At 37.5% G+C, this 16,486-nt stretch overlaps 1 protein-coding gene across 6 annotated transcripts in view; it reads right to left on the reverse strand.

Moving 5' to 3' along the window:
• Positions 1 to 16,486, reverse strand: part of FAM13A (family with sequence similarity 13 member A) — a 285,708-nt gene that overhangs the window by 41,992 nt on the left and 227,230 nt on the right. For all 6 annotated transcript variants that reach the window (XM_064486374.1, XM_031433856.2, XM_064486371.1 and 3 more), the window contains 2 exons: positions 15,323 to 15,502; positions 9,750 to 9,936 (listed from right to left, as the gene is read on the reverse strand). In XM_064486374.1, the coding sequence (XP_064342444.1) occupies positions 9,750 to 9,936; positions 15,323 to 15,502 (367 nt within the window). The remainder of the gene's footprint in view (positions 1 to 9,749; positions 9,937 to 15,322; positions 15,503 to 16,486) is intronic.

A 16,486-nucleotide genomic window follows, 5' to 3' on the forward strand; every position in this document is an offset into this window, starting at 1 on the left:
AAATTTAAAGATACTTCAGTTAGAAGAGTGTTAGAAGATTGATTTTTTTCCTAAACAGAAGGAAGACATAATCAATGTAGGTTTTGAGAATTACAGGAAAAAAGATAGTTATATTATACAATAGAAAGCTTTGTAAAAAGCAGTTGTGAGCTGTGAGAAAGTTTAGCTGATCTCCAGGGTTAAAAAAAAAACAGTGACTTCAACTTTCTTCCCCACCCCACTTTTTAAAAAACGTTTGATCCATATGTTTAAGAAGTCTCCAAGGAGCTAAGTTTTCAATAGATGCAAGTTTTCAATATTGTTCAATATTCCTCTCTAAAGCTTTTATAACAATTCCAGTTTCCATGTTGTCCCCCACACATTTGAGACTACTGAATATTCACAGTCTGCTTTCACCAGTGTGCGAGGACATGGTGTTCCTTTGCTAGGGGAGTTGTGTTACCCCTACACCTTTTGGAAACAGGAGCATGTGAAGAATGTGTTACAATTGGCAACCTACCCTCATTTTTTCAGAATGAAACTAACAAGGGTAGTAAAGGTCTAGGAGTACAGTAAGGGAAGTACCATGCCTGCAAAACGTTTTCTAGATTCTTCCATCCTTTGCCTAAGGGCTTAGGGAGGGAGGATGAAGAAATAAATAGATCAGCAATTCCTCCACTTCACTGAGATGGGGAGATGAGGAAAATGGAATGTACAGGTCAAAATAACCCTTGAAATGCAGAAAGCTTCCACGGTGGGAGAAGTATGCTACTGGACTTTCAAATGCTCTGTAGTTGTTAATAGTGCTGGTCTTATGAGGAAATACTGACTCCATGCCTTTTGAAGGTTTTGAACTGTTTTAGGTCCCAAACACTCCTCTATGTGTGGTAAAAGAGTAGTTCATTAATGTTTCCATTTATTGGAGGCTGAAGTAATAGAATTCTTATAAAAATGTTTTATTGCATTAACTTTAATTAGTCTTCTAAAGTTAGGATCTTTTAAAGGTAATAGGTGATTTTAAGAAATAGCAAAGAACAGATTGTCTTTAAGTATAATTTGATTAAACTGCTTTTTGAATTGCATTAAAATAAACAGATAAAACCTAGTTGATAATCCATAAAGTTCCACCTCACAGAATCCCCACCAGTGACTTTCAAAACACACAGACTTTGCTATAATTTATTTGGACCATTTCTGGGCATCAGAAGAAACTGAATTTTAAGATCCATCCTCCTCGATTATAAAAATGACGACCTCAAATCTATAAAGAGCAAAAGCCTTGAAAAAATTAGCTTTCGACTGTGGAATTTATTTTCAGTTCTGCCTCCCCCACCCCCTCTCTATTTTTGGTATTGACAGCTAGGCTCAAAATCTGTTTGACCACTGAAGCACTTGAAAACACTCGGAGCAAAAACAAATTTGTCTTCTAAAACTGTAAAATGCTGACAAAGCCTTTACAGAGGACACTGAAAACATGCCTTCTCTCAGTACACAAACAGCTCAGTCTGGAGGCTGCATACTGCTAGTCACAACAGGTGCATTATTCTAACCTTGAGCTCTAACAGAAGGTGAATATTTGATATATTCTCAGTAACAAAGGATTAATGGCAAATTTGAATTTCTTTTTGTACTCTTCAGTACATTTTATGTCTTACTGCTTAAAATTATATACATTAATCTGTATTCAAACAGAATTCCTGGTACTGTCAGAGGACGTTTATGGAAGAGCTTGCTGGCTGTCCACCCAAATCCATTCTACCTTCTCTGCACAGGAATGAAGGGCCATGTGCCCCAGCCTCTCTTGCAGTTAGACAGGCCATGTGATTAAGCTCTCTCCAACAGGATGCAAGAAGTGTTGTGTGTGGCTTCCAGGCCTGTCCGATAACTTATCTGCCTCACCAGGTACATGCTCGACACTCATTCTCTTCTTGTGAACTGGAATAGAGATGGAAACCACCCTAGGGCCCTGGAAGCCACTTGAAGATGGCAGAGGGACAACTGGCCTGGGTCCCTGAAACACTGCATGGAGCAAATCTTCTACTCCTGAGCCCTAAGATCCTGCTTTAGATGGTGACGGGAGAAAGGACTTTTACAATGCTCAAGACATTGCATTTTGGGTCTTTTGTTACTCTAAACAATATGGCAACCATCCATTCACTTTTTTTTTTTTTAAGTGAAGTATAGTCAGTTACAAGGTATCAATTTCTGGTGTACAGCACAATGATTTAGTCATCCATATACATGCATATATTCATTTTCATATTCTTTTTCATTATAGGTTACTACAAGGTATTGAATATAGTTCCCTGTGCTATACAGAAGAAACTTTTAATCTATTTTATATATAGTAGTTAGTAACCGCAAATCTCAAACTCCCAATTTATTCTTTCCCACCCTTCTTAACCCTGGTAACCATAAATTTGTTTTCTATGTCTGTGAGTCTGTTACTGTTTTGTAAATAAGTTCATTTGTGTCTTTAAAAAAATATTCCACGTATCAGTGATATCATATGGTATTTTTTTTTTCTTCTTTTCTGGCTTACTTCACTTAGAATCCAGGTTCATCCATGTTGCAGCAGATGCCATTATTTTATTATTTTTAATGGCTAAGTAGTAGTTCATTATATAAATATACCCTAACCTCTTTATTCATTAAAGTTTTTAAACACATTTTGTGGGTGCTGAACGATGCTGGGCACTGGGGTACAATGGTGGATGGAGAACCGGACAGACACAGGTCCTTGCCCTCGTTACTTTGTATTTTGGTTACTGCTCCAACTGCAGTTTGTGACATGGTTAATGTTATCTTCATTTCTAAGCTAGGTTCTCTCTGAATAGCCCTCACCACCCTTGGGCTATTAACCCAGTTGATGGAGTCATCCTTTCAAAAGGCACTTCAGAAAATGACTCTCTTCCCTTTAATCCTCTGATGGCTCCTCATCTCACTGAAGGTAAATGCTGAAGATCTAAAAACGGTTACAAAGCCGTATTGCTACATCTCTGATCTCATCTCCTGTGATGCTCCCCCCCCCCCCCCCCCGACCTCTGCTCCAACCACAGTAGCCTGCTGCTTATCCTCAAAAGCCTAAGGCTGTTGCTCCCTCCTCCTGGAGTCTCTCCTGAGATCCTGATAGCTCACTCCCTCACCATCTTCAGGTCCCTGCACAAGTGCCATTCTCAGCGAGTCCTGACCTGAGGACCTCCAACTGGGAGACACCAGTCCTCAACCTCTCACCTCCCACCCACTTCCCAGCTTCATTTCTCTGCACAGCACGTACTGACATCTGACCATGTATTTGTTTCTTATCTGTCTTGAGTATATAAACTTCAGGAGGGCAGGGAGTGTGTCTGTTTTGATCACCATTTGTCCTTAGTGCCTAAAATTGTGCTTGTCATAGTTAATTGTTGTATCACTGAAAGAACGAATAATTTTAAATCAATGGCTCCTAATGGTAGGCCCTTTTACGTTAATCTGATGCCATTCAGGTAATCACCATCATGCAGTTTTTGACCAGAGTTCTTGCTGAGTTATACTGCATTAAAAACAAGAGTTAAAAGCTTCTAAATTAGGTAAACGATTGTTTTCCAGCAGCAGGTAAAATGGTTTGGAGAGGGGACAGGGAGAGAGTGGAGGCATGAGGACACATTAGGTGGCTGTTTTCATATTCCAGACTAGCTATAGAAAGGGCCTCAGCTATGCAATGGCAACACAAAGGGAAGAGGGCGGCAGGCATATTCTTAGAGTAGAGACACCTTAATTTGTTATATGATTGAGAAGTTTGAAGAAGGACTGGGAATAAGGAAAAGGAAAGGACTTAGAAAATGACTAAGATGATGATCTGATGAAATCAGATGGGTATACTCAGTGAAAAATAGACCGAGGAGAAGATGATGAGTGTGATTTTAACATACTGACTTTGAGGTATGATCTAAGGAGCACTGCAGTTAAATGTTGATCTGGAAATCATCTGTAGGGAGGTGACATCCGACACCATGAAGTAGAGAAGCTCTCACTTGAAATGCTGAGGGAAAAGAGACATGAGACAACAATCTGCATATCATTTACATCTAAGCATGCTTTGTGGAAGATTAGCCAGTGAAGGACACAGCAAAGAACACAGTCATTGTGCTAAGGGGACAAAGAGAGGTCAACATCACAGAGGCCAAGGGAGAAAGAGTTCTGAGAAAAAAGGATGGAGTATCAAGTGCCACAAGGACTTAAGGAGGTCAAGGACCAAGCAGACAATAGCACAGTGGTCTTGAAAGGCCAGTTCCAACCCCATGTCCACCCACCAACACGGAGACAGCAGTTTCTTCAGGGAAGTGGGGTAGGATCCGGATTACAGGGGTTGATGAGCAAGTGTGAAAAGACCTGGAAATGCAGACTTGTTCAAAATTTTTGATGGCACAAAACAAAGGGGAGAGATTGGACATCAGAGCAGAGGGAGCAGAGAGGAATTTAAACACATGCTGTTTTCAGTTTTTCCTGTTCTTTAGCACATTTCATTGCATTTAAATCTCACCAAAAAAAAAAAAAAACCCACATAGAGATATTAATGTTTCCATGTCACAGATAAATTAACTGAAGCTAAGTAACATGTTCACATGACATACCTATTAGGTGATAAAGTTGGAAATGAAATTCAGGTCTGATTAGAAGACCTATACTCCTTCTTTGAACCCTGTGATTTTGGAGGGTGTACATGACAGTAAGTAGATGCTGTTTATGATTAAGAGAGGTACTAGACTATGTTTTTATTTTTATACATTAAATGTAATGCTTATTATAGAATTAGTATAATTTCCCACATATTCTTTGGAGTAACAATTACCTCTAACACTACTACCACCATCATAATATAATCATACAATCACTTTTAGGTATATTTCCTTTGACTTTTTCCCAAGGAATGAACATTTAAATGTATATCTTTACACATACATATATATACATGCATGCACCATATACATTGCATCATAACTTACTTTTAACATTGAGGGAGAGTATCATGAAATCCCAACTCCACCACTTACGTGTGATCTTGGACAGCTGTTTAACCTCCTGTGCCTCATTTCCTCATGTTTAGACTGAGAATATTAATAATAACTACCTTATGGATTATTGGGAGGGTTAAAGTTGATAATATATGCAAAGCACTTAAAAAACACCTTGCCAAACATTTTTCATTTTACTAAATAGTCTTCAGAACCATAATTTTAATTCATTGCATAACACTATGTTGAATTGACATACAAATATTAGTTATCTGGTCTCCTACTTTTGAACACTTAAATTGCTTCTAATTTCTCATGATTATAGATAACCACGTGGTGAGCAAATTAATACTTACTGTCTTTTCCATAGTTAAGATTGTGCCTCTAGAGCAGAGTGGCGGAGGAAGGATTATTGGATAAATTGCGTGACTGAGTCATGGCTTTTGATTCAAGCTGTTAAATTGTGCCCTAGAGAGAACGTTTTTAGAGATAGAAGCTTTTTCTAGGCCAACAGAAACGTGCCAATGGAGAGGAAGCAATGAAAAGTGTACATGTGTGTGAGCGTCTGTGTATATGTTTGTACATATGGGTGGGGAGATGGATGGAGAAAATAGAATTTCCAAAGATGCTTAACCTCTTAGGTTAACCTCCGAATTTAGAAAAACCACTTTTATCATTTGAGCAGGTGAGAAAATAAAATAGGTGAAGAACTAGAGAAATTTTGAAGCAGGTGTGAGGGGAGTTGCTAAAACACAAGCTGGCTGTCTTAGCTCTTGAAAATAAATCAGGGGATGAGGTTTTCTTCTGAGAGAGACCGAAGAGCACAGGTGGGAGCTAGCAGTGTAAGGCGAGGGGAAATGGTTGGGACCACGGCAATAATTGCAGATGAGGCAGGACACACCGAATGCCAGCCACTACCATTCATTTCTATTCTATTTTCTAATGATCTGTAGTCTCTTGGTCTCTGCTGGTCATGACAGCCTCAAGAGGTAAAAGATCTAAAGAGGAAGCACTCAGTCCCCACTTTAGACTCCAAATCTGCAAGATGCCTTTTCAGGTCTGCAGCCTATTCCCCTCTTGAGCTGAGTTGTGAGCTGATGCAATCCCTGTGAAATGACTACTTATGTTCTTCAGTTCCTCTCCTTTGATTTTCTCTGGAAAATGGTTTTGCTCATGTCTCTCCACCAAAATTGTTCTTATTAAGTAATCTCCAGCTTTCTAATTTCAGTGGTCAGGCTCTCAGGCTTCTACTTGGCTAACCATTTCACCCTCTTTCCAGCTCGAGATACTTAACTTCCAAGACACCAAACACATCTCGTTTTTCTTCTCCTTTGCTGGTTGCTCCTTCTTAAGTTTCTTCGCCAGGTACCTTCTCATCTTCCCGCCCCCTTCATGCTGTTATGCATCAGGACTCACGGTCCCTGAGGTCTCTTCTCTTTTCTGTCCACACTCGCTCCCTCTTGTCTCATCCAGCATACTGGCTTTAAATATCCTGTATCTGCTGATGACTTCCACACTGTTATCTCCAGCAAGGATATCGATATTCCCCCTAAACTCTCTGCCCAGAAATCTGGTCTCCATCCTGATATCTCCCATTAGATATTTGATAGGCAGCTCGATCTTAACATGCCTAACACTGAACCATGATATCATCACCCAGACTTCTGTCATCTCCATCTCAGTAAACTGGCAACACGAATCTTCTCATTGCTCAGCCCAAGAGCCATGGGGCTTCTGTTACTTCCATACCCCACTGGTGATGTCAGGAAATTCTGTCAATTCTACCTTCAAAATATATCCCGAATCCATCCATTACCTCATGACTACTGCAATACATACTTGAGGAGGACCCATTCGCATTTCAGTCGATGTGCACGACGCCCCACTGAGTTGTGCATTGTAGCCTGCAAGGCAACGTGTGCTGGCCTAAGGTGTGGTATCACCTTAGTTCAAACTACCATCAGTGCAAATCTAGATGACAGCAATAGTTTTGTAACTGGTTTCCCTGCTTCTGCCTTTGCCTGTTTACTGTCTGTTCTCAACACAGTAGTCAAACCAGTGTTCAGGAGGTCACATCACTGCTCTACCTAGAACCCTCGAGCAGATTCTCATCTCACCCGGAGTCAAGGGAAGGTCCTTACAATGATTCTATGAGGCCTGGCTGCATCTGCCCTCGCCCTTCCATTACCTCTTTCACTTTGCTCATTCTCTTTCAACCCTAACAGTATTCTTGTGGTTTCTGGAACATTCCAGATAAATGATTGTCTTGGGGTCTCTGTACCTGCTACGATAGAATGGCTTCCTTCCTTACTTCCTCTATGTCTTTATACTCAAATGTCAAATTCTAGGGTAGTCTTCCCTGATCACTCTACCTATTTATTTTTATTGAAGTACAGTCAGTGTACAATGTTGTGTCAATTTCTGGAGTACAGCATAATAGTTCAGTCATACATGAACATATATATATTCCTTTACATATTGTTTTTAATTATAAGGCACTACAAGATATTGAATATAGTTCCCCATGCTATACAGTATAAACTTGTTGTCTGTCTATTTTATATATAGTAGTTAGTACTTGTAAATCTTGAACTCCCAATGTATCCCTTCCCACTCTATTTAAAATTGTATCCTCTGCCCTCTCACCATTCCTATCCCTATTTCTTGCTTTATTTTTCTTCCTAATAGTCATCACTATCCAATCTATTTCATGTTGTACTTTTCCATCTTGATTATTATCTGTTTCCCTTACTAGAATGTAAGCTCTAAGAGGGCAGTGATTTTTGCCTGTTTTTCTCACAGCTGTATCCCCAGGGTTTGAAACATATTTCCTAGCACACAGAAGGCATATAATTATTTTTCTGGCTACAGAAACAAAAGCTCAGTTGGCATATAAAGAACTTGAAATGGAGTGGGAAAAGGTTTTGGAGAAGAGTGGGAAAAATAAAAATTCAGATGCACAACTTCACTGTCAGGACATAGTCTAAATCCTAGCCATTGTTCTGTTCCCCGACTCTTTGCTTTGTGGTTACCTGTGAAGGTGAGATTTAAAATTCATGGGATATGAGTCAGAAAAGATCTTAGAGAATACCCTCACTTTACAGATGAGGAAGTTTTTCTTCTAAGTTGGCAGGGTTTTACATTATTCATTGCAGTAAAGACATGGTCCACTAAGCTCACATGATAAACATGTGCCCTGCACAATCCTGGAATGTGGAAACTGGCAGCTAAGGTGGGGGCAAATCCTGCCGCAGACAAAAGACCAGAATGGAATTAGGCTCTCTCATCCAAATGTTTTTAAACAAAGACTATGTCCATATGTTTACCAATCAAACATATATTCTAAGGAATAAAGGTACACATCCACTTTTATTAGCTACTATCACCTAGCTAATTTAAGATACTATTCCTGGTGAAAAAAAAAATTGATGGGTTAAGTTCATTTTAAAAGGGATCCAAACAGAGAAGTCTATTCTTTTCAAAGAAGCCAAGTGTCAGACTTTGAGTTATTTCTCTTCCACAGATTAGGAAATCGTGGGCCAAATAAAGAGCTAATGGAATTAGCATCATTTAATTTACTATAAAATGTACTTTTCCCACCAAATAAGAATTACACTGACTGTATAATGGTTCCAAAGCTCACATTCTTTATTTGGAGAATTGTGTCAGCCATGGGTCTCAGGTGGGTGCTTACCTCGTTCGTCCTAAGTGATCAGTTTATTTCTCGAAACAGGGTATCAAGACATTTGGGGGAAGATGGAATAAACATGTTTTCCCTAGATTTGCATTTATGTTTATTTTATTTAGGGCAAAATTGGGAATCTTCTCTGATCACATGCAGAAATTGACAATGGGAAAATAGGTGGCCCGTAAGTTTTACTAAATTTATGGAAAACCCAGCATGGAGCTAAAAACCTGCTCAGAGATAAAGTACAACAGAGGCTTTATACCCTGGGAGAATGGATATTACCTATTTTTATTAGGGACTCCATGTTATATTAGAAAATTTATCTTCAGGTTTTTTAAAAAATTTTTTTTGGTTTAATTTCTTAAAACTAAAGAGAATTAGAAGACAGACTTTGGTTCTCACTTTTCAGAGAAACTGAAGTGTATATAAAAAAGGATTATGCATATTTATAGTTTAACTGAATAAATATTTAGTTATTGACTAAAACCACTTGTAACAACTTACATATCAAATTAATGATCCAGAGTTCAGGTCTGGGGTAACTGTGTAGGAGATTAATTTTTTTGTTTCTCATCAATATAGGAAAAAATACTATATAGTTATGAAATTAAATTTCTGAACACCAAGAAAAGTTCTGAACACAAAGAGTTGATCCTCTTTTCCTATGTATTTTTTTTTACCTCACTTTAAGTTCACTCATTAAATTTTCTTTTTACATATTCATATAGACAAGAAAAAATGGGGAAAAATAAGAAAAAATGCTCTATCAATAATTTTATTTCAAAAATAAAGTTTAAAGACACTCAAAAAGATGAGATAAAAATCAGACCAATCTCAATAACATGGAAATCAGAGAGTGTGGTGTTCCTGGTTCCTTTGGCAAAATGTAATCTTTCTTGAACTTGGTTTTTACTTTTGTTAAAAAAATAAAAGTGTGCATATTTAGTAGTTCTAAAGTCTCTTTCAAAACTCTTGTTCTATAATTCTGTGAAACCCAAGACTGAAATTATTTTTTACAAAGCAAGGAAAAGAGATGTGATATTTCCTTACTGGCTACAAGTAAAAATTTTATAGAATTATTCACTTACCACAAGATCATCTTGATTTTCACTGGGCTCAGAAAGTCTGGAGCTGGATTTCTGACGTTTAGGCTTGCCCCTTTCTCCAGCGTAACCAGAAGAATTTTCATGTAATTTTTCCACTTCCTGAGCATTCAAAATACATTCATCAAGGTTGTTGAATCCAGAAGGAATATTTTCTTTGTTGATAAGTCCCCTTGAATTCAAAAAAATTTTTAACTTAATTTTACTTTAAAAGGTAAAAGGGATATTTTAATGACTCTGCTACTGTATCACACAGTCAGAAGGTGCCTAGAAATTCCAGGCTGCATCTTTGATCAAAATCTGAGCAGAGTGCTACTCCTGAGACTGCCTGGTGCCAAATATATCACATTAAAAGAGAAATTATTCCTAGAGGCAAACTGGCAAGGGCTGTGTTTCTACCAACGAACAGCTTTTGTATTTGTACCAAAAGTAATTTGTATTCAAACCAGGAGAACAGTGTAAGCTTACAAAGGTTTTTTCCCATTATTCACAGATTTTTATACACACACACACACACACATCTCATAAATCAATACAACATATGATGAAAAATCTGAAAAGTAAATATGATGTCATTTTTTTCTAGAATGGGACGTACTGATTTTCCCAATTAATAAAGACACATAAGCAGAGTGGAAATGCTTTCCTATACCTAAATCTGACAGCATTAGATAATCTTGATAGAAGTAGTATAATAAACACCATGGAATCTAAAGCATTTTAATTGAAATATGGATTCATTACTTCCCAGCATAAGATGTTTCAGGATGTGAGCTTATAACTGGAGGTCCCTCATGACTTAGTTTTAGAAGTAGATATCAATGTCATAATTACAGAATTTGATTCATTTAATGCTCCTGAAATAGTTTTCCTTAAGTATTTTAACATTCCCTTTTAAGAGGTTTTCAGAAAATTACATTACTTTGGCAACATGTTTGTCTTCTACTATATCACAGAGCAAATCAAACCATCAGGGCAGCACTGCGGCTTGGTCAGGAACAAACGAATGACATTTTACACTCCCTCCTGGTATGACCCTAAAGGTACCTCTCTCTCAACACTGAAAGCTGTATCTTGAAATAAATGAGCTCTAAAGAGTGAAAATAGGTGACTATATTTTACTATCAATTCAATCATATTCTTAAGTGAAAGAAAATGTTAAGTATTTACTCTGCAATTTAAATTCATATCCTTAGATAGGTTATCATGGAGGCAAAATTATGAATACAATACCATAATATTTTCAAAGTTATACTAACTTTGGAGATTTTTAACACTCCATTTTTAATTCAGTCTTATCTTACATAACTTTTAATGTATAAGTATACAGATTTAGTAAAATTATATAAAAGATATATGCAACATTTATAAGAAATGTAGTAAGTATAAAATAATTGAAGACATAAAGAAAAGTTGATAGGGACTGACAGATATATACACAGCACATATACACTTTTTTTTTTAAATTGAAGTATAGTCAGTTTACAATGTTGTGTCAGCTTCTGGTGTACAGCATAATGTTTCAGTCATACATACACATATATATTCCTTTTCATTATAGGTTACTACAAGATATTGAATACAGTTCCCTGTGCTATATGGTAGAAACTTGTTCATCTATTTTATATATAGCAGTTAATATCTGAAATCTCGAACTCCCAAATTATCTCTTCTCCCCTCTATGCATGGAGAGCAGTGCCTTCTGTAGATGGCTGGATGAGTTTGGTCTCAAATTCACAATTCTTTGTTTTACTACTTAAATTCTGTCATTACTCTTCCTATTTTCCCTAAGTCCTGCGGTATACATTCAATTATAATTTTTTAATAGAGGAGTTTTTAGGTTTGAAAGCTGTTATGAACTAATTGTGCCTGCCCTCTGCCCTCAATTCACATTTTGAAGCTCTAACCTCCAACATGACTGTCTTTGGAGATAGGGCCTTTGAAGAGGCAATTAATGTTACATGAGACTGTAAAGGTGGGGACTTAATCCAAGAGGTCTAGTGTCTTTAGAAGAAATGGCAGAGACACCAGGAGAGCATGCACACCAAGGAGAGGCCATGTGAGGACACACTCACTGAGCAGGCACCGTCTGCAAGTCAAACAGAGGTCTCAACCCAAACCAACCCTGCCAGCACCTTGATCTTGGACTCTCAGCCCCTCTGAACTGCGAGAAAATAGATTTCTGTTGTTTAAGCCCACCAGTCCATGGTACTTGTTATGGTAACCCCAGAAGACTAACGCAAAAGCTACAATATTTTTAGAAATTAAAAGACCAAGTTTATTTTCTAATCTTTTTGAATAGTGAATGAATGAGTGGAATAAATCCTGTCCAAATAAACACATGAAAATCTGATTGTGCAGTTGTCACGTGGAAATCCTGTTGTCCTCAAAGGAAGCTCTCTGCTCTTGTGTGAGTCAGTGCCTCTCAGCCACGGTACCCATGTGACTGTGAGAAGCATGGGGTACATGATCCTTTCCTACAACATTCTGACAGCTTTCAATCATACCTGACATCACTGTGACTTGACGTGAACTTAGGTCTCGGTCGCCTCCCACTTTTACTATCGAGATTTTATTTTTAGTTTTTCTTTCATTCAGAGTTTCCTCCTCACCCCTATACATATGTAATGTTCTAGCAGTACTGAACTATTATTCTCCTAAGATAGCATGCTTTTCTTTTTCCCTTTGCAGTAGGAATTTAATATAATATTGATATAACAAAAATATGCGTAATTTTCCAGTTCATTGTGTTTTGTAAGATTGAAACCATTTTCACTTAAGTCATGGTTTGCCTTTTTAAAAAAATAAGTTATTATGAAATTTTCAGACATACAGAAAAACAGAGGGACTATCACAATGAACTTCCCTGTATTCATCACCAAGATTCAACATCATTTACATGCTCCTGACAGATGGTCAATTTTTTAATAAGAATTAAACTGAACCCTTTTGCATAATGAATATGTCCTTAAACTTTTACATTTTTATTGTAACAAATAATGATATAAGCCTGATAATGTTTCCTTATGGATTTAGACAAATAAGAAATTATGGGTAAATACTAAAATGAAGTGTTTGTAGTCTTAGCCTGTCTTCTACATTGCTTACTTAAAAATCTGCCATGATGATGTTAGTACAGACTTTATTGACTCTTTAATCTCACCTTGAGATATGGGAACATTTATTTAAAGGATTTTTTTTTAATGGTTGCAGCTCTAAGCTGTTGAAGGCAAAATAATCGATCATACTACACTGGGTTTTTATTTTTCAAGACATTTTTTAACCATTCCATAGGGCTAATGGTTTTGCATAAGGTCTAGCTTTCCTCTTTCCTTATTTTTTAAGCAAAATCTGATGAAAATCTTAAACATGAATCAATTATGTATAAGCAAATACTGAGAAAAACATACTTACTATAGGCTATCATAAAGATTTTAAACCTTCTTACAATGGATGTCAGGTTAGTGTATCTCCTGGGGCCATACTGGGGGGGGACCTTCCTGGGGGCAAAAATAGCAGGTCCGGAGCCCTAACAGATAAGGGCCTCGCTCCTCCAAAGTCGTGGAGAGCTCAGAGCAGCTCAGTAGGGCCTGAGAGTTGGAGACAAACTATCAAGACCCGATAGCGACCAGTGTGTCAGGTTAGGAGGGGGCCTTATGACCAGGAGGGTGAGGCCAACAAGGAGCAGGTGAAGAGGACCCCTGAATGCCCAGAGCACACACCAAGCAAAAGAGTAAGGTGGGTGAGACTGTAAGCTATTTTGGCTATCAACCCCAAGTTTGCACCCCAGGATTCTCTGACACAATGCACAAGCTGTGGTTTGACCACAATGAGCAGTGAAAGGGATATCAGAGAAGAAACATGAAGTGGAAAGGCTGGATCTTCATGGGATGGATCTTCATGATCCACCTTGAGATGATTATCAGTCTCCACTGTTCATTCCATCTCCTTTTGTTCCCCGATGTTGACAGTAAAAAACAATCAAGGTAACTTATACTAGCAACATCCTCGGACATGGAAAACTATATTCAAATTCTGCCAGAGAGGTTTACACTGGGTTTCGTATTTCTCTCCCTGTCAAGCCCCTGTTCACTTGTGACCTTACCCCTGCCATGCCCCTCCCTGCCTGCTACCATGCGCCCACCATCAGCACCACCACAGCTGTATTGATTGCATCCTGCTCACTGCCACTTCCAACCTCTGCTTCTATCCCTCTGTCCAAACAGAGGGTGGAAACACGACGTCATGACACACTCAGGATTTTGCAACTGCAAAGTGTTACATACTCTTTGGCAAAAAATGAGGCAGAGGATTAAGAACAGAGTTAAATGAATAATTGGTACTTGCTGTATAACACAATATAGGCAGTACACAAACTAATTATACTCCTAAACACTTTCTATAAAGCTTAGTCAGTAGCTGACTTTAAATGTTAATATCTCCTGTACTATAATTTTCCTATTTTCTAAAGGAAATACTACAGCACTCCCTCGTATCCACCAGTTCCAAGACAAATGTTTTTTTAAAAGTGTTGCTTATACCACTTGAAAAGTTGGTGGGTTATATTATTGATACTGTTTTAATTCTAAAATAACATTTGTTAATACAGCTATTAAAATCTCAATAATGTGCAGGATAGAATTTACTTAATACTATTTATCTTACACATCTTCCTTTAAGCAAAGAAAAGATTGTTTTTTCTTTTCCATAAATATTTTGATGAAGATTATGAGTCCAGGTGAAAAAGAATGCGGGGAACTAGGGTCTGGTTTAAACTTTGACATTTAGTAAGGACTTTAAAGTGATAACTTTATAGAGATTAAATGCTATAGTAGATAAAAATAAAACTTTCAGGAAAAATATGGGAACATGGCCTGTAACACATAAATTTATTTTCCTTGACTATTTAAATCATGATTGTTCAACAATGTGAATGGTAACTATCCATTTGTATTTTATCAAATCTTTTAACGCAAAATGAAGTTCATTGTAATACTATTCTTGAAATTCATGCTGAGAGAATTAATATTAAAATTAGTCATTCTAATACTAAAGAACTCAAGCATTTCCTCTTTTGTTAGACTTCAGCTCAACCTTTCTTGTACTAAAACATAATCAACTGTCAGGGCTTTACAGTGATAGTCTAGTATTCAATCAGGTCAAAATAGTGGGAAATCCGCTGGTTCATAAGCAAGTCCAACAGCCAACTAAATGTTGTCTAACAAGGAGAAAACCACCTCTGGGCAGGCAGAGGGTGACCTTCTCTTCCGATGGTTCAGGATCCCTCAAAATAAGATACCCATAAGGAAGCCACGAGATGTACCACATCAGCAGTGGTGTCCCACAACATACCACACCTCTAGATGAAACAGACATATGTATTAAATCATCCTTGAATTTCCAAATGTGAACTAGGTTTAGAAGGGTCAAAATGAAAACTTTCAAAGTTTTAACCTAAATACTGAAATGAGGGTGACTATAATACGGTCATTAGTTCGGGTGTGTATTTTTAAAAGAAGAAGGGAAACTACAAACAAGAAGCACCAGTGCCAACTCACACATCTCTGCCCTGTCGAACTCCATCCTGCTCCTTGGACTGGCGTCGGCGCTGTTTGGTAGATGTGGACGAAGATGCGGATGATGCCCCAGATTCCGAGTCCTCTGAACTTTGGCTTCCTGAGCTGTTAACATCAAAAAGATGCTGCTCTACAGCTGACCGGATGGTTCTTTCCAAGAGTCTGGTAAAAAAAAAAAAAAAAATACAGAGTCAATCAGGTAATCAAACTTATCAATGACTGCCTTTAAAAACGTGTTCCCATGATTTTGGAAATAACAGCATTTCCACTGGAATATCTACTACAGCTTCATGAGCACGGACAGAATACGAGGCATTAATCCCCAGTATTTGTACTGTGTGTCAAAAGCAAAAGTAAACTGAATAAATTCCACCAATACAACAATGGTGCATGTCATTTTTGTGAGTCCAGGATTACTGAAGTGATCAGAGCAGGTCTAGCAACAGTTACAGGAGGCATTCAGGAAATAGGGAATGAGGAAAGTTTTTTTTTCCTCATAGAATAATAATGAACTTATTCTTACAAAGGCAAGTTTCCTCCAAATTTCATACCAGTTCTGTAGAGGAAAACAGTATGACTTACAAAGCAAACTGGCACAAATAATTTTATGATGCCTGTTATCTATTTGGAGTACCTTTAGGATAAAATCATATAGGGAATAAGGCTATTAAAAAAGAACACCTCCCAGAACCATTACTACTCATAACAGAATGGCGAAAATCTTTCTGAACCTCCATTCAATTAAATTGTGATATATATATAAATAATTGAAGCTGCAGTCATGCAAACACCCCAATATATATTACTGAAGATGAAAGGATATTTATTTTATTCAACCTAGGGTAAGCACAGGAGCTGGGAAGAGTGCAGGATAAGATAGATAAGGGATCATTTTTAAAGCTATATAATCTTTCAGTGTGTCTAAGCCCTCTTTTATCACCTCACTATTTCTGAAGAAGCAGACGTGGAAAAATTCTACACCGATAGTCCTCAAAGCACATTTTCCTTCACTTAAAAAAGAATCACATCCAAACTCATTAAATTTGTGTACATTAAATATGTGTGTAGTTTTTTGTATATCAATTATACCTCAATAAAGCTGTTAAAGTTTTTTTTTTAAAAAAACCACACACAATTTTTTAAATG

The sequence above is a fragment of the Camelus dromedarius genome, chromosome 1 (assembly GCF_036321535.1).
Source record: "Camelus dromedarius isolate mCamDro1 chromosome 1, mCamDro1.pat, whole genome shotgun sequence".
NCBI classification, from domain to species: Eukaryota; Metazoa; Chordata; class Mammalia; order Artiodactyla; family Camelidae; genus Camelus; species Camelus dromedarius.